The sequence below is a fragment of the Pelodiscus sinensis genome, chromosome 23 (assembly GCF_049634645.1).
Source record: "Pelodiscus sinensis isolate JC-2024 chromosome 23, ASM4963464v1, whole genome shotgun sequence".
In the NCBI taxonomy this organism is placed as follows: Eukaryota; Metazoa; Chordata; order Testudines; family Trionychidae; genus Pelodiscus; species Pelodiscus sinensis.
Genome location: NC_134733.1, coordinates 118,271 through 142,184, shown reverse-complemented (window position 1 = coordinate 142,184; position 23,914 = coordinate 118,271). Strand labels below are relative to the sequence as shown.

At 49.5% G+C, this 23,914-nt stretch overlaps 1 protein-coding gene across 1 annotated transcript; it reads left to right on the top strand.

The window, feature by feature from the left end:
- The first annotated feature begins 938 nt into the window (after positions 1-938).
- LOC112545442 (kelch-like protein 6) lies at positions 939-23,173 on the top strand. Its single transcript, XM_075906419.1, has 5 exons — positions 939-1,016; positions 3,356-3,457; positions 4,718-4,796; positions 8,418-8,645; positions 21,648-23,173. Exons 2-5 carry the CDS (start codon positions 3,394-3,396, stop codon positions 23,086-23,088), a joined length of 1,812 nt encoding a protein of 603 aa, XP_075762534.1. The 5' UTR covers positions 939-1,016; positions 3,356-3,393; the 3' UTR covers positions 23,089-23,173.
- Positions 23,174-23,914: the final 741 nt, after the last annotated feature.

Sequence of the window (23,914 nt, the reverse complement as noted above, 5' to 3'; positions counted from 1 at the left end):
AAGATCCAGAACACATATTCCTGTTCATCCAGAAATATAATTTATGCCATCATGTGCCTAAAGTGTCCGTCTGCCATGTACATTGGACAAATTTCTCAGACACTTCACCAGAAAATCAATGCGCATAAAACAGACATCAGGCTCTCTCACAGAGAGAAAGCTGTTGCTTGCCATTTCAGCCAGACTCACCATTCTCTCAATGACCTTAAAATACGCATATTGCTTCAGAGAGATTTTAACTCCAGACTTCAAAGAGAAGCTTCAGAATTGTCATTCATGCTTAAATTTCACACTTTATGTATGGGTCTCAACAAAGATGCTAATTATCTCACCCATTACAAAGATAGCTTCCCCAATTATCACCCCTACTGTCATTACCTCACAGATACTAACCTTCCCTTTACCCCACTCTGTTCTAAAATTTGATTTGTCAATTTTATATGTGTTCACTTTTTTTGACTGTATCACTTTGGTCATGCCAATTTTCTTCCACAAATTGATCTGAGGAAGTGGGTCTGGCCCATGAAAGCTCATCACCTAATAAACTGTCTTGTTAGTCTTTAAAGTGCTGCATAGTCCTGTCTCTTGTTTTAGCTAGACCAGACTAACATGGCTGCATCTCTATCACCAGCACAACTTAGTGCATGTTGTTTCCCATCTTATCAGTATCACTCTCGCCGCCCAACCAACTGCAGTACTCATTTCTCCACCTTCTAGCTCAAGACAGCAGCTTCCCCAGCCTCCTCTCCTTTGATGACTCACCCACAGTGCATCTGCATTCCTTTCAACCTTCCCCTCCCTGGTGCAGACACACTCTCGGTCTAATGTATGCAAAAGAGACCAATCTGTGTGCAGTATGCAAATGAGGCTGAAGATGGTGATCTCATAATGATATACATTTTGTTAAGCACTTTACATTTTCATAACAATTGTAAAGATTAATGGACCTGTGACTGCTGCAGGAGGAGGAGGGGTTGCAGCCCCATTACCCTGAGTATTGTCCAAGCAAGGATTGGGTATGAATTAACATGATTAATAGATGTATAGATTTTGCAGTCAGACAGGACTGTTAGATCATCTAGTCTGACCTCCTGTATAACATAGGCCACAGAAATTCACCCACTTACCCTTGTGTTGAGCACAATAACTTGTGCTTGAATAAGAATATATTCCTAGGCCCTCTGCTCCTTTATTTATCCCGTTTTCCTATTGTCCTACCAAACAATAAAATGGTATAGACTGTCTAGGGAGATTGTGGAAGCTACTTTACTGAAGGTTCACAAAAGGCGGCTCGATAACTATCTTTTCTGGATAGGTTAGACACATCCTGGCAGGGGATAAACTAGATGAGCCTTGCAGTCCCTTCTTAGCCCCAGAGTCCCATGACATTCAGTCTTGCCAACTAAATCATCCCAGCCAGGGTTTTGACAAGATGGGACTTAAAACCCTCGAGGGATGGAGATTCCACCACCTCCCTAGGGAACCCAGCCCAGCACTTCCCCACCCGCCTAGGGAAATAGTTTTTCCTAATATCCAATTTAGACCTCCCCCACTGTAACTTAAGACCATCACTCTTCATTCTGTCATCTGTCACCACTGTGAATAGCCTCTCTCCATCCTCTTTGAAACCTCCCTTCAGGAAGCTGAAGGCTGCTTTCAAATCCCCCCTCACTCTTCTCTTCTGCAGACTAAATAAGCCCAAACCCCTCAGCCTCTTCTCAAAGGTCCTGTGTGGCTCCAGCCCTCTAATAATTGTTCTGGCCTTCTGCTGGACTCTCTCCAATGCACCCACCTCCTTTCTGTAACAGGGGACCTGGAATTGGACACAATACTCTACAGATGGCCTCACCAGAGCCAAATGAAGAGGAATAATCACTTTTCTAGATCTGCTGGCAATGCTCCTTCTAATGCAGCCCGATGTGCTGTTAGCCTTCTTGGCTACAAGGGCGCCCTGTCGCCTCATATCCAGCTTCTCATCCACTGTAATCCACTGTGGCATGCAATATAGAGAACATGATGGTGTACATGGCACAGATACATGGTGTTGGGTTGTGTGGAATGCTCTGTCAGAAAAGTCAGGGTGCGTCTGAGGGAATCATAGAATAATAGGACTGGAAGGAACCTTGAGAGGTCATCGAGTCCAGTCCCCTGCCCTCATGGCAGGACCCAGTTCTGTCTAGCCCATCCCTGATAGACATTTATCTAACCTACTCTTAAATATCTCCAGAGATGGGGATTCCACAACCTCCTTGGGCAATTTATTCCAGTGTTTAACCAACCTGACAGGTGGGAACTTTTTCCTAATGTCCAGCTTAAGCCTCCCTTGCTGCAGTTTAAGCCCATTGCTTCTTGTTCTATCCTCAGAGGCCAGGAAGAACAAGTTTTCTCCCTCCTCCTTGTGACACCCTTTTAAATACCTGAAAACAACTATCAATCTTCTCTTTTCCAAACTAAACAAGCCCAATTCTTTTAGTCTTCCTTCATAGGTCATGTTCTCTAGACCTTTAACCATTCTTGTTGCTCTTTTCTGAACCTTCTCCAATTTCTCCACATCTTTCTTAAAATGTGCCCAGAACTGGACACAATACTCTAACTGAGGCCTAATTAGCGCAGAGTAGAGCGGAAGAATGACTTCTCGTGTCTTGCTCACAACACACCTGTTAATGAATCCTAGAATCATGTTGGCTTTTTTTGCAACAGCATCACACTGTTGACTCATATTTAGCTTGTGGTCTACTATAACCCTTAGATCCCTTTCTGCCGTACTCCTTCCTAGACAGTTGCTTCCCATTCTGTCTATGAGAAACTGATTGTTCCTTCCTAAGTGGAGCACTTTGCATTTGTTCTTATTAAACTTCATCATGTTTACCTCAGACCATTTCTCCAATTTGTCCAGATCATTTTGAATTATGACCCTATACTCCAAAGCAGTTGCAACCCCTCCCAGCTTGGTATCATCTGCAAACTTAATAGGCGTACTCTCTATGCCAATATCTAAATCATTGATGAATATATTGAACAGAAACAGTCCCAAAAGAGACCCCTGGGTCTGTGCAGTGCAGGGGAGGGAACAAATATATGCATGTGGGAGAAGGAAAGGGGGCAGGATTTCTGCAATGCCACAGATAATTCAGAGTCTAGCTGTTCCTCCATTCTTAATCTGCCTTTAGTGCATTCAAATACAGCAGTGGTTTGTGAATAGGCAATTAGTCACTGTTGGTCCATAACCAAACAACAGCATGTGTAGGAAACCAGATTTCCTGCCATCCCTCTGGCATGATTTTATACACCAGACCTTTCATATTTGGTCCTGTGCCTGTGAGCATGCTCTCTGAGAATCTAGTTCTCTTTTCAGTCAGGATTTCCTTCTCTACATCTTTCTTCATTCTGTCCATGATGAGTTCCAGCCGAAAAGTGGAGAAACAGGAGCTGCCAAAGCCACTGGAGCTAAGCAAAGGTAAGTTAGCTGATCCTCATGTGTATGTGCTATCTTCTGGGCCAACCTGTGAGAGCCCCCAGGGAAGATGAATGCCGAAGGTATCTCTGCTATGCTGAAAATGGCAGAAATGGAAGCAACTTGTGGGGGAAGGGCTGTCTTATTTATAATGTTTTTTGAAGTAAACTTAATAATGATTAAAGTTGAAAGTGGAGTTAATTCTCCACAACTCTTTTAGTCCTCATCCACATTGCAAAGATCTGTCATCAGGTATCACCAAACTGACATCAGGTATCACATCTTTTGCACTCCTGCTGTAGCCATCCCATTATCAGAACAGATTTCCAGATATTTGATAAACAGCTAGATACAGGGTAAGAGGATAGATAGATGGAGAGTATGGAGAGAGATGGATGGATGAATGGATGTAGTGTATGGGGAGAGATGGATGGATGAATGGATGGAGTGTACGGAGAGAGATGGATGGATGAATGGATGGAGTGTACGGGGAGAGATGGATGGATGAATGGATGGAGTGTACGGAGAGAGATGGATGGATGGATGAATGGATGGAGTGTACGGGGAGAGATGGATGGATGAATGGATGGAGTGTACGGGGAGAGATGGATGGATGAATGGATGGAGTGTACGGAGAGAGATGGATGGATGAATGGATGGAGTGTACGGGGAAAGATGGATGGATGAATGGATGGAGTGTACGGAGAGAGATGGATGGATAGATATTCTTCTTAGAATGGGGTGGGCAAGATATGTCCTGGGGCTGGATCTGGCCTAATCTGGCGTGCCAATGCGGCACTGAGCAACACTGGACAAAGTGGCTACCTACTCCCTGTGTCTCTCTGAGCTTTGGGGGATAGGGGGAGGCTTTGTGTGCTGCCCCACCCCAGCAAAATCTCTCAGCTTCAACAGGTCAGAATCCTCTTCTCTACCCATACCTCCTCATGGACTCTGCACCCCAATCCCCTGCCCCAGGTTCCAACCCCCCTGCTTACCCAAGCTCCCTCTCAGATCCCATACAGTTTCCTGCACCACAGTCTCCTACCCCGAGCTCCCTTCTGCACCTAACTTCTGACCCAGACACTGTACTCCCTCCATAAAAAAGTGCAGCCCTTGAACACCTCCCAAAATCTTAGAGTGGATCCTCATCCAAAAGTATTGTCCCCCTACCTGTGCCTTAGAATGAGCTCTTATCCTTTTCTCCAAGAAGTTTCCTTGTGGTGTACAATGTCAGCCTTAACATTGTCTTCCCAACTCCTGCAGGTCTAAGGCAGCTGTACCAGCACCAGTTACTCTGTGATGCCACCTTAGTGTGTGAAGGAAAGAGGTTCTCCTGTCACAGGTAGGTTTCTACTTATTTATCTTTTCTACTCAGACTGTTCTGGAAAGCAGAGCCCTACATTTCATTTTATCAAGGAAACAACAAAGGTTGCCGAGTTGGGAGGATAAATCAAATAGGAAATTCCCAAGCCTTAGCACCCTCCAGCAGGTCGTGTATCTCTTTCACATGACTGGCTTTTCTACCCAGCAAGTGAATGTTTGCCCAGTTTTAAAACCGTCTTTCCCCAAGATATAGGAAATACTTTCCAAAGTGGGGTATTTAGAGATGATTTTAAGAGCTGGGGTTAGCATACCTACAGGCTGCTCCAGTTTCCACACACAGCTGCTCCAATTTCCTCATCACAGTGGCAGGGTCCCAGCAGCTGCTGTGGAGTCACAAGAGGGAAATGTGACTGAGCTGTGAATGAGTCTGTGCTCATACTGTGCTGACAGGCACCTGGACAATTCCAGTAGCGTAGCTAGGCAGAGGGAGGCGCACAGCACCCTGGGACAGAATTTCTATCTGCGGAATGTAATAGGACTGTAGCCAACAGGACTAAAATGACCCTGATTTGTCATAAATTGACAAGGATTCAATGGCTTAATGACCATTTATCCTGACTGAGGATCTGTCACCAAATAGGATTCTATACAACTTACTCTAAAAATCGCTAGGCCTATATTGTGCTGCAGCAACGAATGGTAGCGTGATCTTCCCTGCTGCAGAGTGTCCCGGGAGATGAGATTACCAGTGGGCTGAAGAGTCTCTTTTTGTGCCTATTGGTCCTTAGCAGTCAAGCATATGGGATTTTGTCTTTGTGGCCTAAGAGGCATTACACCTTGGGGTTTAGAGAGCGCATGGCACAGCGCCTTGCCCTGAGGTCCTGAGAGGAAGTGTGATTATTCCTGGAAGAGGGGGTGCTACTGCATGTGTATCTAGCTCTAGACATGAGAAGAGCCACACCTGTAGGGGACACTTTAACCTCTGGACATTCAGTAATGGGTTTGAAAGTAGCCATCTTTCTACAAAACAAAGAATTTCAAAATTAGATTACAAAGGGAGACAGCTGAACTGAAATTCATTTGCAAATTCAACACTTAGGATTGGCTAAGGATCTCAACTGGTTAATGCATTATAAAGGCAATTTCCCCTTTCTGGATATTCACAGCTCAACACCAAATGCTGTGAATGTGCTGCTTCCACTCTGACTTGATTAGCCTCATTAACACAAGCAATTTCTTCCTTATATAAACACCTCTGCTTCTGTAACTTCCACTCCAATTCATCTGCTGAAGCAGGTTTTTCCCATGAAAGCTTATGCCCTAATAAATCTGTTAGTCTATATCTGCAAAAACAAGTCCTGTGGGTCCTCTTTAGAGACTAACACGATTACCCCTCTGAGACTTTTCACCAATTTGTTAGAATTCTTTGATGAGGCCAGCAAACCTGTGGACTTTCGGATCAAAGGCTCAACAAGCAAACTAAGCAGTCATGGGATAGAAATTTCCTCTTTATCTGCTATCTGAAACCAGTTAAAACACAGGATGCAAAAGGCAGGAATAAACTGTCAGTTTTCAGAATGGAGGGAGACAAATAGGTCTGCATTGGGACCAGTACTGTTCCACATATTTATAAATGATCTCACCAATGGGGTGAATAGTGAATTGGTAAAATTCCTCACACTAAGTCCAAAGCTGATTGTAATGAGTTACAAAGGGACCTCACTAAAATGGGTGACAAAACAGCAGATGAGATTCCATGTTAATAGATGCAAAGTAACACACGTTGGAAAAAACAATTTCAACTAGTGTGGCAAGTTCCTTGCCCAGGCCCCTCGCCTTGGGACCCCTTCTTGGGTCTCAAACCAACTGGAGACCCTCTCTGGTGCAGTCACCCGGGCCTCTTCTTTTCCGTACCAATTTCTCACCACCTTCTGTTTACAGAGCTTTGGTTTCCTAGCAGATAACTCAGCCAGCTTCTCCTTCTGGCTTGGGAACACTCAGCAACCTCCTGGCACCTCCCCTTCACTTCCCCTCTGGCTGCCTCATATCGTCCTCTGGCTAATGAGGCCACAGCAGCTTCCATTAGCCCTTGAGGCCTGGGCTTGCTCTGCTGGCTGGAATTGGCCTTTTCAGCCAGGCTGTAGTGGCAGAGCTCTGGCTTAGCCTGTCACACGATGTATACAGAATGATTGGGTCAAATTAACTGTTACCACTCCAGAAAGAGATCTTGGAGCCAGTGTTCCCTCTAAGATTTGCCATCCAGGAGCAGAGGGAGTTTTGTCTTGGACACCAATACTGAGGTCGTGCGCGCTTGTTCGGATGGGTGCCGCCAGAGGACCTAAGTTATTAACAAATATCTTATAAACCTCTCCCTTTCCCCTCTGCTGCCCTGTCTCCCACCCTCCCCTCGCCCCATCTGCTCCCCTGGTGCCTGATGCCCCCCACCCCACCTCCTCCTCTGCGGTCCTGGCTCCTTCTCTTCTCACTCCCCTCAGCCCTCCTGGGACCTGCTCCCATCCCCGCACTCTCTGACCCCTGCACCTGCCCTTCCCCGTGTCTACCTCCTCCTCTAGCTCCACTGATCATCTGTAGCTGCTCCATCCCCTCTCCTAACACTTCCCTCTACCCATCTGCCCTGCCACCCTCCTCTGCCCTCCGGTGCCCATCACTCCCCTCCCTGTGTCTGCCCTTCTGTTGCACCCCCAAAACTGCCCTGGCACCTACATCTTCCCTTACTCCCTGAACCCTCCTGGTGCTTCCACCTTCCCTCACAACACCTGCCCCCCTGCCCTCTTCCTCCCTGGTGCCCACCCCCTCACTGCTCCTCATGCTCCTCTGTGTCTTTACACCCTCTGTGTGCCCCTCTCCTCTCCCAGCATCACCCTATCCCCTCCCTTGTCCCATCCCCTCTGACACCTTCCCCTCCCCCCACTCCTGCTCTGCCTGCCCTTTTCCTCATTGTCTCCTCTTGGCTACACGCGACACATTTAAAAATGGCGGCACCCGGCTTTATGCAAATGAAGCCCGGGAAATTCAAATCCCGGGCTTCATTTGCAACTCCGGTTGCCTACATTACCACCCTAGTTCGAACTAGGGTGGTAGTGTAGACAGACCCTCAGAGACAGGATACTGGCTAGATGAACCATTGATCTGATCTAGCATGGCTACAGCACAGATGATTTTCCAGTTTTGGTTTAAAAATGGGGTTACTTAATTTGCATGGTAAAGGAACATCTGTAAGCACAGGTTTTACAGGTTTGACAACATAATAACCTGTCCATGTCCCACATTTTGGTGTTTGGGCACACATCTCATTTGAGCAGACTTGGTCAGACTTATTGCATCTGACAAAGTGGGTCTTTGCCCACGAAAGCTTATGCTCCAATACATCTGTTAGTCTATAAGGTGCCACAGGACTCCTTGTTGTTTATGCAGATTCAGACTAACATGGCTATCCCTCGGATACTTGGTCAGTTTAGAAGATTGAGCAGTGTAGAGGTTTCCCTTCCATCAAAGCACAACCAGCTTTCCCTTGTCAAAAGAGGTCATAAAAATCACAGCAGCCTCAGGGCCTCACCATGGTCACATGGCTGCAAATGCCAGCTTTGCTCCAATGACATTGCTTCCCTTCTTTCTGCAGAGTACTGCTAGCAGCTGCCAGTCCTTATTTCAAGGATGTTTTCACCAGGCCCTGCAAAGACTCCCAGGGCGGAGAAGTTGTACTGCAGGAAATAGCTCCTACCATCCTCCAAAGCATAGTACAATACATCTACACCGAAGAAATATCACTAACCCTAGAGACAGCCTCAGAACTTTTTGCAGCAGCCAGCAAGCTAGAGATCCTCCCCCTTGTGGAGATCTGCTGCAGGTAACATGAAACAACCTTTATGAGTGTGTTTTAGGATGGAATAAATGTATGTCTCTGTGTGCTAGTAGTACCTTAAAAACAGGTAGAAACAAGCATCAATAAAATTAATTTAAAATTCTGCTAATCACACGAAGGATGGTTTACACAATTAATTACATGTTCCAAGAAACTTTCACAGGGTAGAATGGATCTTCAAATTCAGCCCTGGGTTATGGTGGAAAAATGTCACTGCCATGGGGCGGAGAAAGCCCAACCTCCCCTCTGGAGGCCTTTCAGCACCCTGGCCAGCAGTAGGAGCAGTGGAAAGGTCCTCCAAGCAGGGTAGAGGTGCAGCCTACACTGCAGCCAATCAGACTGCGGCAGGCTGCTATATAAGGAGCTACTAGCTAAAGCCTGTCAGTTCTTTCCTGGAGCTCATCCCAGGCAGATTTCTGAGCTGATTGGGATAACCAGAACCTTGGACTGCTCCGAGTGGGAGCTGGGCTCTCATAACTAAGCGGAGCTAAATCCTGTGGCTAAAGTCTAGCCAGGGACAACTCTACGGAACCCAAACAAGGGAAACTCTGCAGCAAGGCCCTAGAGAAGTGCTAGATGAAGTGGCATCCTGGGGATGTGGCCCAGAAACGTAACCATACTTATGAATTTTGAAACTCGACAGGTATCTGCTACATATAGGACCCAGAGGAGTGGGTGGGCCTGGGTCCACCCTCCACCCCAGTCCCCTGCAAACCACACCTGAGTGAGGGGGTAAAAGAGGAGGCCTGAACCTCAGCCACGGACTGAATTTTGACTCTTGTGAGTCCCCCCTCAGCCACCAAGTTGCTGCTTGCACTCAGGACTGAACTTGTTACACATGTAAATAGCTATTGTGTATAAAATAAGCTAACAGCATTGGCCGTTATTTACCACAGTAACTATACAATCTCTTATATCAAGGTTTTCATCAACAGAGCTCAAAGTTAGCAGTCTCAACAGATTCCTAGAGACCAGTTAGCCTGACTTCTAACCTGAGCGAAATAATGGAAGAACAGACATAGGACAGTTATTTAAGAAGTAAAGGATGGTGGTAAAGTTTGCAGATGATACCAAACTGTTTAGGATAGTCAAGACAGAAGCAGACTGTGAGGGACTCTAAGAAGATCTCAGCAAACTGAGTGATTGGGCAACAAAATGGCAAATGAAATTTAATGTGGGTAAGTGTAAAGTAATTCACATCAGGAAAAATAACCCCAACTATACGTACAGTATGATGGGGGCTAATTTGGCTACGACAAATCAGGAAAGAGATCTTGGAGTATCGTGGACAGTTCTCTGAAAACTTCCACACAGTGTGCAGCGGCGGTCAAAAAGGCAAATAGGATGCTAGGAATTATTAAGAAAGGGATAGAAAATAAAACCCAGAATATCTTACTGCCCCTATATAAAACTATGGCATGCCCACATCTTGAACGGCTGTTAGTTCGAATTAACTTTGTAGTGTAGACATACCCGGGGTGAAATTCTCGTATGGCCTTTACTATGCAGGAGGTCAGAATAAATCAATTTCTAAGGCAAAGTCCACATTATGGGGGAAGGTTGGCTAAAGGTATGCAATTCCAGCTACATAAACATAACTGCGGTTGACATACTGCGCTTCAGCACTGTCCACACAGTGGGAGGTCAATGGGAGACCTCCCATCAACTTCCCTTAGTCTTCATGGGGAGCAGGAGTACCATCGCTTACAGGGGCACCCCCAGGGTTCGATTTAGCAGGTCTTCAGACTCATAGAGCTGGAAGAGACCTCAGGAGGTCATCAAGTCCAGCCCCCTGCCCAAAGCAGGACCAATCCCAACTAAATCAACCCAGCCAGGGCTTTGTCAACCCAAGACTTAAAAACCTCTAAGGCTGGAGATTCCACCACCTCCCTAGGTAACCCATTCCAGTGTTTCACCACCCTCCTAGGGAAATAGTTTTTCCTAATATCCAACCTAGATCTCCCACTGAAACTTTAGACCATTGTTCCTTGTTCTGCCATCCATCACTACTGTGAACAGCCTCTCTCCATCCTCTTTGGAACCTCCCTTCAGGAAGTTGAAGGCTGCTATTAAATTCCCCCTCACTCTTCTCTTCTGCAGACTAAACAAATTCCTCAGCCTCTCCTCATAGGTCATGCACTCCAGCCCCCAAATCATTTTTGTCACCCTCCACTGGACCCTCTCCAATGCATCCACATCCTTTCTATAGTGGGGGGCCCAGAACTGGACACAATACTCCAGGGCTACGTCTACACTGGCACCCTTTTCTGGAAATGCTTAAAACGGAACAGTTTTCCGTTATAAGTATTTCCGGAAAAAGCGCATCTACATTGGCAGGATGCTTTTCTGGAAAAGCACTTTTTCCGGAAAAGCGTCCGTGGCCAATGTAGATGCGCTTTTCCGGAAAAAAGCCCCAATCGTCATTTTTGCAATCAGGGCTTTTTTGCGGAAAAGACTACTATGCTGTCTACACTGGCCCTTTTCCGGAATAGTTTTTCCGGAAAAGGACTTTTCCCCAAACGGGAGCAGCATAGTTTTTCCGGAAAAACACTGACAATTTTACAGTAGATTGTCATTGCTTTTCCGGAAAAGCAAGCGGCCAGTGTAGACAGCTGGCAAGTTATTCCGGAAAAGCAGCTGCTTTTCCGGAATAAGTGGCCCAGTGTAGACACAGCCCTGATGTGGCCTCACCAGAGCTGAATAACGGGGAATAATCATTTCTGTGAATCTGCTGGCAATGGTCCTCCTAATGCACCCTAAGATGCCATTAGCCTTCTTGGCTACAAGGGCTCCCTGTTGACTCAGATCCAGCTTCTCATCCACTGTAACCCCCAGGTCCTTTTTTGTAGAACTGCTACTTAGCCATTTGGTCCCCAGCCTGTAACAATGCTTGGGATTCTTCCGTACCAAGTGCAGCACTCTGCACTTGTCCTTGTTGAACCTCACCATATTTCTTTTGGCCCAAACCTCTAAACTATCTAGGTCACTCTGGACCTATCCTGGCCCTCCAGCGTATCTACCTCTTCCCCTAGCTTAGTGTCATCTGCAAACTTGCTGAAGGTGCAATCCATCCCCTAATCAAGGTCATTAATAAAGATGTTGAACAAAACCGGTCCTAAAACAGATCCTTAGGGCACTCTGCTAGAAACTGACCACCAACCTGACATCGAGCCATTGATCACTACCGTTGGGCCTGACAGTCTAGCCAGCATTCTATCCATCTTACAGTCCATTTATCCAATCCATACTCCCTTAACCTGCTGGCAAGAATATTGTGGGAGACGGTATCAAAAGCTTTGCTAAAGTCAAGGTTTATAACATCCACTGACTTTCCCATGTCCACAGAGCCAGTTACCTCATCATAGAAACTAATAAGATTGGTCAGGCACGACTTGCCCTTTGTGAATCCATGCTGACTATTGCTGATCACTTTCCCCTCTTCCAAGTGCCTTCTTTGCCTTTTTCCAATCATCCAGGATCTCTTCCGATCTCTTCGAGTTTTCAAAGATATTGGCCAAAGGCTCTGCAATGACATTTGCCAACTCCCTCAGTACCCTTAGATGCATTAAATCTGGACCCAGGGATTTGTGTATGTTTAGCTTTTCTAAATAGTTCCTAACTTGTTATTTCCCCACTAAGCTGTCCATTTCCTTTCCATACTGTGTTGCCTAGTGCCTTTGTCTGGTAGCTGACCTTGTCTGTGAAGGCAGACGCAAAGAAAGCATTGAGTACTTCAACTTTTCCCACATCATCTATAACTAGGTTATCTCCCTCCTCAAGTAAGGCCCCCACACCCTCTCTGATCACCCTCTTATTGCTAATGTGCCTCTAGAAACCTTTCTTGTTACCCTTCACATCCCTTATTAACTGCAATTCCAATTGTGCTTTTGACTGATAACTCCCCTGCATTCTTGAGCAATATATGTATACCCCTCCCCAGTCATCTGTCCAAGTTTCCACTTCTTCCACTTCCTCTCCTTTTTGTGTTTAAGCTCACCAAGTATTTCCCCAGTAAGCCAATCTGTTTGCCTACCATATTTGCTTTTCTTGAAGCGCATCAGGATGGTTTCTTCCTGTGCCTTTAAAAAGGCTTTTTTAAAATACTGCCAGCTCTCCTGGATTCTTTTCCCCTTCATGTTAGCATCCCAGGGAATCCTGCCCATCAGTTCTCTGAGGGAATCAAAGTACGCTCTTTTGAAATCCAGGGTGTATATTTTGCTACTCTCCTTTCTTCCTTTGGTCAGGATCCTGAAATCTACCATCTCATGATCACTGCTTCCCAGGTTGTCACCCACCTCTGCTTCCCCTACTAGTTCCTCCCTGTTTGTGAGCAGCAAGTCAAGCTGTGCATGGCCCCCTGATTGCTTCCTTCAGCACTTGTACCAAGAAGTTATCCCCAACATTCTCCAAAAACTTCCTGGATTGTCTGTGTACTGCTGTATTGGTCTCCCAACAGATATCGGGGCTATGGCATTTTTCCTCTATGTCTGTTTTGGTTGCTCTCATTTGGGACACTACAGCACTTGGCACCATGGAGCCAGAGCTGCCCCTGGGCATTCTGGTGCTCATTTTGAATGTGTTGCTGTGAGCCTAGCACCAATTGCTGGAGGCTTCCTGGCACCATCTGTTGGAGGCCAGCCCCCTGGTCCTCTCCCTGTCCCCCCGGGGGCCGTGGAGGAGCAGCAGCAGCGCCCGGACCCCAGCGTGCCCTGTTGCATCTGGCGTCTGGACACCAGCAGTGATTAGTGGGACCGCATCGTCCTGGAACACTGGGGAGACCAACAATGGACCCAGAACTTCAGGATGAAGAAGGACACCTTCCTGGAGCTCTGCAAGTGGCTCGCCCCTGCTCTGCAGCAACAGAACACACTCATGAGGCCCGCCATTCCTCTCCAGAAGCAGGTGGCCATCGTCCTCTGGAAGCCCTCCACGCCGGACAGCTACCGATCCATCGGCAATGAGTTTGGCATGGGGAGATCCACCGTTGAAGAGATGCTCATGCAGGTACGGCACTCACTGGCCACTGGGTTGGGGTGGGCTGCAAGGAGGACATGGGCTGCCCCAGAGAAAACGAGGGGAAGGTGGCGTATGTGCCCTCCCCGGAAGGGTTTGGTCTGTCCTGGCTGCGCTATAGACCACCTGCAGTGCCAGGATTGCAGTGGCGGTTGCTCCTGGGAGTGGGGTGTGGGGCAGTGGCGGGGAACGAACACTCCTAGCCACCCGGGTACCCCAGTGACCCTTGGTTTTGTGTGTCTCTCTGCAGGTGGTCAAGGCCATCAACAGGGTGCTGCTCCGCGGAGTCATCCGCCTCACCGACCTGGATGTGGTCATCCACGGGTTTGGCACCCTTGTCTTCCCCAACTGCGGGGGGGGCAATCGACGGGACGCACATCCCCATCCGTGCCCCAGAACATCAAGCCTCCCTGTACATCAACTGTAAGGGGTACTTCTCCCCAATCCTGCAGGCAGTGTCTGACTACCGGGTCCAGTTTATGGACATCAATGTGGGCTGGTCTGGCAAGGCATACGACGCACGGGTGTACCGCAACTCCTCTGTGTGCCAGAGGCTGCACGCCGGGACTTTCTTCCCTGACCACCACATCAGGGTCAGGGACATGGATGTGCCAGTCTGCCTGGTGGGGGATACGGCCTACCCCCTACAGCCCTGGATGATGAAGCCCTTCACGGGACACCTGAACCCCTCCCAGCAGGCCGCTAATGCCAGGCTCAGCAGGGCCCGCATTGTGGTCGAGGGGGCTTTCAGCAGGAGGCAGCAATCATTCAACCAAGGGTCTGCAGGTGCTCACGGAGGGCATGACCCTGCTCCCGCAGCTCCCGCAAGCTCTTCCACCACAGCTGTAGGTATTCATGCACCCAGTGCTCCTGGCTGTGGACCTGTGTGACGTAGTGGGGGTACCTGGCTGGTTTCTATGCTGCTGGCTCTGGGGTAACCCCCACTGGCTGCCGTGGGTACCACGACCCAGCAAAACAGGATGAGTCACTATGCAAACTAGTGGCCAGACACCCCCCATGGAGAGGAACAAAGGAAGGTGGAATGCTGCCCTGGCTGGGGGGCAGGGCTGGAAGAGAGTTAGTTAGTTGCTGGCTGTCTGGGAGCACGGAGGAGACAGCCTAGGGAAAGGGGCTGGAGTTTAGGGGCCCAGTCTCCCCCATCTCAAGAGGGCCTGAGGCATCCTAGCCCAGCTCTGTGACTAGATTACATCTGTGCTGTGCTGTATCCTGGAGAGGCAATAAACTTCCTCTATTCCACTGGCTGGTGCAGTCTGTTTGTGCCATTTCGGGGTGCAGGAGACGGGGGACCCCCAACGCGCCCTCACACTGGTGTCAGGAGCGGGATGCACTGCACCCCGTGGATGGAGCTTCCAGCGGCGAGCGAAAAGGCGCAGTAGAAGCAAGAGCCCTGGAGCCAGGCGTGCTGGAGACAGAGCGAAGCGATTCCTGGGAATCGTGGGGCGCTGCAGCACTAGACTGGTGAGTCTGCACCGAGGGGACCCACGGGCAGATGGCCTACGCCCGACTCTTGAAGGCAGAGCTGGTGGAGCTGTGCAGAGAGAGGGGCTTGCCTGCGCAGAAAGCAACCAAGGCCCAGCTGATTGCCCAGCTGGAAGAGAATGACCAGCCACAGAGCCAGGATCTTGTCCCCAGGGGAAGCAGCCAGACCCCCCCTGAGAGTGTGTCAGTCTCAGAGAGGGGGAGGAGCGCTGGAACCCACCGGAGAGATGAGACAGCGTCTCCTGGGAGGCCTGCAAGTCATAGCCCATCTAGGGCAGGGGCCAGCCCAGCGGAGCTACGGCGGCTGGAGATCCAGCTGCGGATCAAGGAATTGGAAGTAGAGGACTGAGAGAGGGACCGCCAGGACCGAGAGAAGGAGCGCCAAGATCGAGAGAGGGACCGCCAGGACCGAGAGAGGCAGCGGCAGCATGAGCTGGCCATGGCAGAGCGGAGAACCGGCAGGGCACCGGCTGCGCCAAGTGCAGATGGGCCCCAGGGTCCCAGGACTGCCAGACGCTTGGAGAGGCTCGTGGTGGCCCAATTGAAGGACGTGGGTGACATAGACGGATTTCTCAGCTCCTTTGAGAGGGCCTGTGGACTGCAACGGGTTCCCCCAGCTGACTGGCTGCAGGAGCTCATCCCTGCACTGAACCAGGAGGCGGCCGGAGTGCTCAGTCAGCTGGAGGACCTACAGCCAGGGGATTACAACCGAGTCAAGGAGGCCCTGCTGCACAAGTTCGGGCTGATCCCCGAGATATACAGGAAGAAGTTCCGGGGGGTACAGAAAGGGCCACGGGAGACCTATGTGGATCTGGCCTCCCGCCTGTCACAATACGGCCGCAAGTGGGTGTCTGGAGTCGGAGCCCAGACCGCAGAGGAGCTGCTGAAGCTGTTCATGATGGAGCAGTTCTATGAAGCATGCCCACCCAAACTGAGGCTGTGGCTCAAGGACCGGAGACCAGAGAACCCCTAGGAGGCCGGGAGGCTGGCGGATGAGTTCACGGAGAGCCGGTCCGGGTGTGAACGGGAGTCCCGGAGAGAAAGGGAATCGTGCAGAGACCGGATCTTGGCTGAGCGACGGAGGGAGTCAACTACGGGGCGAGACCAAGGAACAGGTTGTCTGCGCCCCAGAGAACCAGCCAGGGCCTGGACAGAGACAGCCCAAAGCCTAACTTGCCATCGCTGTGGGCAAAAAGGCCACAAGAGGGCTCAGTGCACCAGGTCCCAGGACCTGGGACTTTCCAGAGTTAACTGGCTGGGGCGGGAGGAAGGGCAGGCTGCCCCAGAGGCAGGGGCTGGCAGGCAAACCTCAGCTCAGAGAGAGGGGAAGGATGCTCAGTGCACCTCCCCTGGGAGGTCTGATTCTCAGGAGGCGGATTTCTCTGTGTACCGGGTGGGGGCAGGACGGCCCCTGCGGAGCGAGTGCCTCATACCCCTGGAGGTGGATGGTAGGAAGGTGACGGGCTTCTGGGACACGGGGGCGGAGGTGACTCTAGCCCGATCCGACATAGTGGCCCCAGACCGGATACTACCCCACACGCAGCTGACCCTGAAGGGCATAGATGGGTCCCCGTTTAAGGTGCCTGTAGCCCAGGTGCATCTGAAATGGGGGGCGAAGGAAGGCCTCAAGGAAGTGGGGGTGCACCCGCACTTGCCCACCGAGGTGCTGATGGGGAATGACCTAGAGGAGTGGCCCCATGAATCCCAGTGGGCTCTAGTCACTACCTGGAGCCAGAGCTAGCGGGGGGCTGACAACGTGGGTCCAGGGAAGGACTCCTGGCAGCGTCCTCAGGGTCCCATCCCAGTGGACACGGGGTCCAGCCAGGCTGGGACTCCGGACCTAGGCAAAGGTGGGGAACAGGTCCCGATCCCTGCCTCAGCAGCTGAATTCCAGGCTGAGGTGCAGGCAGACCCCTCCTTGCTGAGGCTGAGGGACCAGGCTGGCCTCCGTGCAGCTCAGCCCCGGGGGAGAGGTGGCCAGGAGAGATTCCTGCGGGAGCGTGGACTCCTGTTCCAGGAATGGCTTCCCCCCAGGAAGGTGAGGGCATGGGGGGTCCAGCGGCAGCTGGTCGTCCCCCGAAAGTATCGCCTCAAGCTGCTGTATTTGGCCCACGATGTCCCCGTTGGGGGCCACCGGGGGATCCGGAGCACCCGGCTGAGGCTGCTCCAGCACTTCTATTGGCCGGGAATATTTACAGCCGTGCAGCGGTACTGCCGGTCCTGTGACTCCTGCCAGAGGGGCGGGAAGGCCCAAGACAGTAGGAAAGCAGCTTGGGGGTCTCTACCCCAGATAGAGGACCCTCTGGGTTTGCTGAGAGAGTTATGGGAGGGGAAGACCTCCGTGGATGGAGCATCGGGGATGGAAGCCGCCCTGGCTGTCCAGAGAAGGCTCGCTGGGCTCATGGCCCCTGCCCGAGAGACCCTGGCCAGAGATCAAGGCCAGCGGAAGGGCGGGTGTGACCCCCGAGGACAGGCCTGTGCCAGTCGCCCTGGAGCGGGGCGGCGAGTGGACAGAGGGAAGCCAGCTCATGTGGGGCCTCGCCACGGCCGGCCTGAGTCAAGGGGAGCTTTTCTAAAAGCCGGAAAAAAGCGGCGGACATTTCTATTTAAATGCCGCGGGGGATATTTAAATCCCCCGCGGATTTCCCTATTACGACCTGTGAAATTAGCATGCCCATTTCGGAAAAGGGGCCAATGTAGACGTAGCCCTAGAGTAGACACAGCCAGGGTGATTAAAGTCCCCCATGAGAACCAGGGTCTGCGACCTGGTAGCTTCTCTCAGTTGTCCAAAGAAAGCCTCTTCTACCTCATCCACGTGATCTGGTGGTGTGTAGCAGTCACCAACCACAATATCAGCCCCGTTGCTTCCACCTCTAAACTTAACCCATAGACTCTCAACAGGCTTTTCTCCCTCTAAATACTGGAGCTCCGAGCAATCATACTGCTCTCTGACATACAATGCAATTCCTCCTCCTTTACTCCCCTGCCTGTTCTTCCTGAACAGTCTATACCGTTCCATGACAGCGCTCTAGTCATGCGAGTCATCCCACCAAGTCTCCATTATTCCAATCAAATCATCGTTCTTTGATGGCTCAGGGCTTCTAATTCTTCCTGTTTGTTTCCCAGGCTTCTCACATTTGTGTACAAACACCTTAGATAACCAGTTGATCGTCTTTAACTAAATTGAATGCCAGAAGATCAACCACTGCAGCTTCAGCCTTCAAGCGAGTAGAGATGGGGCCTTAGGGCAGGCCTACAACTATGAGGGAATTCCAGTGATGTAAATAACATAACTGTAGTCAATGTACCTTAAGTTGAGCTCAGGGACCAGCCTCACTGCCGGAGATCGCTGGGAGAAGTGCTTGCATCAACTCCTCTTACTCCTCACAATGGCTGCAGTGTTGATGTTCCCAGTAACATAGACATGTTGGAAAACTAGATCCCACCTGTCCACTGTGGGATACTGAAACCATCACACCTCACTGCATCTCAGACCTAGGTAGGAATTTTAATGAAATGAAATAAAATTGTATTTGAAAATGTGTAAAAGGGTATGTCTACACTAGAAAGTTAGTTCGAACTAACGGACGTTAGTTCGAACTAACTTTCCTATGCGCTACACTAGCGCTCCGCTAGTTCGAATTTGAATCGAACTAGCGGAGCGCTTAGTTCGAACTAGGTAAACCTCATTTTACGAGGACTAACGCCTAGTTCGAACTAGCTAGTTCGAACTAAGGGCTGTGTAGCCCTTTAGTTCGAACTAGTGGGAGGCTAGCCCTCCCCAGGTTTCCCTGGTGGCCACTCTGGCCAACACCAGGGAAACTCTATGCCCCCCTCCCGGCCCCGGACCCCTTAAAGGGGCACGGGCTGGCTACGGTGCCCGTGCCAGGTGCAAGCCTGCCAGCACCCAGCTAGCAGACCCTGCACCTGGCACGGCACAGAGCCACCCACCCGATGCCCCCCAGCCCACCCCCTCTTGCCGGGACCAGGCTGGCGGCTCCCGGGAGCTTCCCCTGGACCGCAAGAGGCGGGCACCTTCCTGGGCTAGTGCGGACATCGTGGACCTCGTCCACGATCTCCGCACTAGGCACAGGAAAGTGGCCGTCTAGGGCAGGAGAGCTGCCAGCCTGGCCACCCAGGACCAGGTGTGCATGAAAATCAAGGGGGTCCACTGAGACCCCCGACACTGAGCCCTGAGCTTACAATGGCCGTCCTGGGGTCAGACCAAAGGTCCATCTAGCCCAGTAGCCTGTCTGCCCACAGCGGCCAACCCTAGGGACCCTGGAGGGGATGGACCGAAGACAATGACCAAGCCATTTGTCTCGTGCCATCCCTCTCCAGCCTTCCACAAACTTTGGGCAGGGACACCACTCCTACCCTCTGGCTAATAGGACTCCATGGACCCAACGTCCATGACTTGATCTCACTTCCCTTTAAACTCTGTTCTAGTTCTAGCCTTCACAGCCTCCTGCAGCAAGGAGTTCCACAGGTTAACTATTTGCTTTGTCAAGAACAACTTTCTCTTACTAGTTTCAAGCCTGCTACCCATTCCTTTCCTTTGGTGTCCTCTAGTCCTTCTTTATGGGAACTCATGAAGAACTTTTCTGAATGCACCCTCTCCACCCAACCCCTGCTTTTACAGACCTCTATCCTGTCCCCCCTCCGTCTCCTCTTTTCTAAGCTGAACAGTCCCAGTCTCTGTAGCCTCTCTTCATCTGGGACCTGTTCCCAACCCCTGATCATGTTAGTTGCCCTCCCCTCTCCCAGCCTTTCTCTTCCCCTCTCCCACCTCCTTTTCCCAGTCTCCCCCAGTTTTGTTCAATAAAGACAGAGTCAATGTTGGAAGAAACGTTATCTTTATTTTGTACATCAAGAAGAAGGGGGGCTAGGGAAGGGCAAGTGGAAGGAGGTGAGGGAGGAATGGGGTACGAGCCCCCGATGGGGAGGACTGGGCTGGCTCTGCGGGCTTCTGGGGGTGGAAGCTCTCCTGCAGCCCCCCAATTACTCCCTCTCCCCAGATGGCAGCCTGCGGCAAGTGCAGCCGGGCTGATGGCCGAGTGGTGTGATGTGCCCAGTGTGGGCACTCAGGGCACTCCAAGCCAGAACTTCTTTGCAAGCGGGGCACCCCTTAGAACTGTGTGTCCGGGGTGGGGGTCGGGACCCTTTAAGCGCAGCCCTCGGCTAGCCTGAGACAGTATCTCCATGCTCTAAGTCCTCCTTTTATGCCCTGCCGGCACTGCTTCCGGCCATCCTTAAGCCCTGTTCAGAGTCCACTCAATGTGGACTTACTAGTTCGAACTAGCAAAACGCTAGTTCGAACTAGTTTTTAGTTCTAGATGCGTTAGTTCGAACTAGCTTAGTTCGAATTAACTAATTCGAACTAAGTTAGTTCGAACTAGCGCTGTAGTGTAGACGTACCCAAAGGTTATTCGTTGCCTTGTCCCTGCTCCCCGGTGTCATGTATGACATCCTAATGAGCAGTTTTTTGGGACAGATTGTGCAGATCTTCATCATCTGATTTTTCTCCTTTCTTAAATGCTTTCATGAGCAGGAAAGTCAGTAACGATACTGACAGTACAGTAGCATTACTGGCACAATAATTAACAGCCAGTGGTGGTTCCCACCTGCCTGGGTCATGTTTTTAAATTTGTCTTTGTAATCAAAACATCTACTTTTTTATAAAGTGAAGCTGACTCTGTGAATAAGTGAGGGGCTTGCCAATGGCCCTAGTGACTCGGCCTTTGGGACATCTTGGGACACCCGGCACAGGTAATCACACTTACCCTTTCTGGTCTTAAAAATGGATGCAATCTTAGCAGGCAAGAGTTGAATACACCATGAAGACACCCCAGGCACCTCCCAAATGAGATCTAGCTGAGGCAGAGGTTTGATGAGAGGAGGTTTTTTGAGGGGGTCTGTGTGTGTTTGTACTTTTGAGCTGGAACATTTTGCCTGTAATCCATTCACTCCACAGTTACGACTGAATAGCCATAAAAGCGAGGCTGCTACCCTAACATTGGGATGTCAAACTCTGGAGAAGTTTTTCTTGTATCATTTGCTTGTAAATTGTTGTCCTGTGGCCCCCCTCAAGCGACTAGCTTACATAGAGGGTAACACCTGTTACTGATAGTCATGCTCAGGGCCTAACTGATCACTATCTCTGGGGTTGCGAAGGATTTTTTCCTCTGGGTCAGACTGGCAGACATCCTGGTGTTTTCACCTTCCTTTGCGGCATGGTGGATTGGTAACTTGTAGATTTAAACTGTGAATTCTCTGTAACTTCATGTCCTTGTGTCATGACTGGAGAACTTCAGCAATTGGTCCATCTATCCTCTTCTTTAAATTCAAGTGGTAGAGGTCTGTTCTTTGGTGCATCTGTCTATGGGTGTTAAACCCTTCTGAGGACCTGTCATGGGATTGCGACACCCACTAATGCATCGCAAGTGATCAGTTTATTTCCTTTGTTTCTCCCAGGTTTCTTCTGAAGAAGATTTCTATGCAGAACTGCATTGGGCTTTACAGACTCGCTCAGGCTTACAACCACCAAGCTATGCTTCACGCCACCGTGCAGGTCATCATCCTAAACTTTGGAAGGTTCTGTGAAGATGACGACTTTCTGAGTCTGGACCTCAGCACTTTAATCACTATCCTGTCCTCAAATGGTCTTGGAGTTGCTTCTGAGTTAGAAGTCTACAAGGCTGTGCGACGCTGGTTACGGTTTCAACCCACCACAGGCCACTCCCTCATCAATGAGTTGATGAGGCATGTCCGGCTTCCCCTCCTGACAGACAGAGAGCTTGTGGAGGTGCAGTTGGATTCAGAACGACTTGGAGATGTTCAGCTTCACTGGAAGAAGCTTGACAGTGAAGAGAGGTTGCATGAGAGTGGGGGATTCAGAGAGGGCATGTATGATGAACTGATAGCATGTGTAGATTCACAGATGTGGGAGGACCAAGAGTTGGAGAATGATTTTCTGATGGGCTGTTATGATCCCCATGTAGAAAAGTGGGAAACGTTTCCAGGCTTGAAACATTTGACACATCCAGCCTGCGTGGCGCTCATAGACAAGCTCTATGTATCCGGAGGCATCTGCAGGAATTCATATTCAGATGCATTGTATGAGTTCAACTCTTTTAAAGGCCAGTGGACAGAGCTTCCTTCGATGTCGGTGCCCCGTGCTACTCATGGATTTGTAATCTGTAATCAGCGGCTGTATGCTTTGGGAGGCTGGTGTGGATTTCATGAATTTCTCAATTCTGCAGAATGCTTTGACATAGCAGAACAGGTGTGGACTCCCATCTCCAGGATGCCTTTTGTGCTGAGCCGTTCTGCCTCCACAGTGCTCAAGAAGAAACTATACTTACTAGGAGGAGCCACAGGGCTGACTGGTTTTTGGCAATTTCATAGAGGGCTTCTGATCTATGACATAAGCTCCAACACATGGACTCAGGTGTCTCTTGACAATGGGTTCTTTTCAGCAGGTGCTGTTTCCATGACCACTGGGCTATACGTTATAGGGGGCTATACTGAAAAGAGAACCAGAGACTGGATCGAGGGTGGTCTCATACCCGAAAACCGTCACTGCACTAGGAAGTGTTTCTTTATCACTGAGGATGGCAAAGTGAATGAGGAGGTGATTGTTCCAAAACTGCCAAAGGGAATTGCTAGCGCCGCTGTGGTCCCGTGGAAAAAGAGGATCTATGTGTTGGGTGGGGAAAATTTAACTCAATGTTATAAAACAATTTATTATTGGGAACCTGGTGAGCCCAGGTGGAGCAAATGCCCAGAAGATATCCCTGTCTCTTATGAAGGTGCCAGTGGCTTTGGTTGTACAACGTTGAAGAGACCCAAAAAAGAGATTCTTTCTCTTTTTGAAAAGACATCAGTAGCCCTAATAGCGGTTGTTGGGAAATAGCTGCCTCTTAATGTTTCTTTTTAGTTGGGTTTGAATAAAGGTAAATAACGGAACAAGACACAAATAAACTTTGATTAAAGAGTTGAGACCAAACAATTACACAGCCTAACACAACTGATACTTGCAAAAAACTTAGAACCCTCTAGAAACACAGCCCACTCCAGAAAGGATTCCTAGGAAGGATATTTCTTGCAGAGGGCAAGAATCTGATTGAATCTGCCTGTGTTTGACATCAGAAAACTTCTGTATAATGGGAGCAAACTTACAAAACATGAATGTTGTGATGGCTCCTCCCATGCCTTATGAGACTTAGCTTGTGAATATGACTATATGAATAAGTAGAAGATGCATTAGACATAATAACTCATGTAACCTATCAACTGTAACATTACAGGTGCTGAATGTGCATGTCCTATTTTGGTGCATGTATCATTCTTGTATGTGAAATTAGAAATATGAAGTGTGGATCTGCTTATACTTCTACATTTGTGAATTAGAGCCATAAGTGATGCCCACAAAACCTAATGTCTTGCTGAAAAACTCAGCAACCTGTGAATAGTCTTGCTTGTCCTGTAAGCTCAAATGTGTCACCAAATTTGAAGACATTGTAGACCCAGGCCAAAATAAAAGATCAACTCTGATTTGAAGATTTTACCTGAAATAAGCACAGTGGCTTAGGATAAGAATTTTCATGTAAGGAGTTTCTTAGTGGATTAGAACTAGCTAAGCATTTTTTATGCATTTTAATTTAGGAACTTACTTTGATCTGACTAAATAGCGGATGGGGGAAGAAGGAAAAAAGGCTCTTTTTTTTTCCTTTTTACCC

What these genes read in the sequence shown, in the direction of transcription:
- LOC112545442 (XM_075906419.1), top strand. Translation starts at nt 3,394, where the DNA reads ATGATGAGTTCCAGCCGAAAAGTGGAGAAACAGGAGCTGCCAAAGCCA. An exon ending in GCCACTGGAGCTAAGCAAAG is followed by an intron (nt 3,458 to 4,717) that starts GTAAGTTAGCTG and finishes CAACTCCTGCAG; the next exon opens with GTCTAAGGCAGCTGTACCAG. An exon ending in CTTGTGGAGATCTGCTGCAG is followed by an intron (nt 8,646 to 21,647) that starts GTAACATGAAAC and finishes TGTTTCTCCCAG; the next exon opens with GTTTCTTCTGAAGAAGATTT.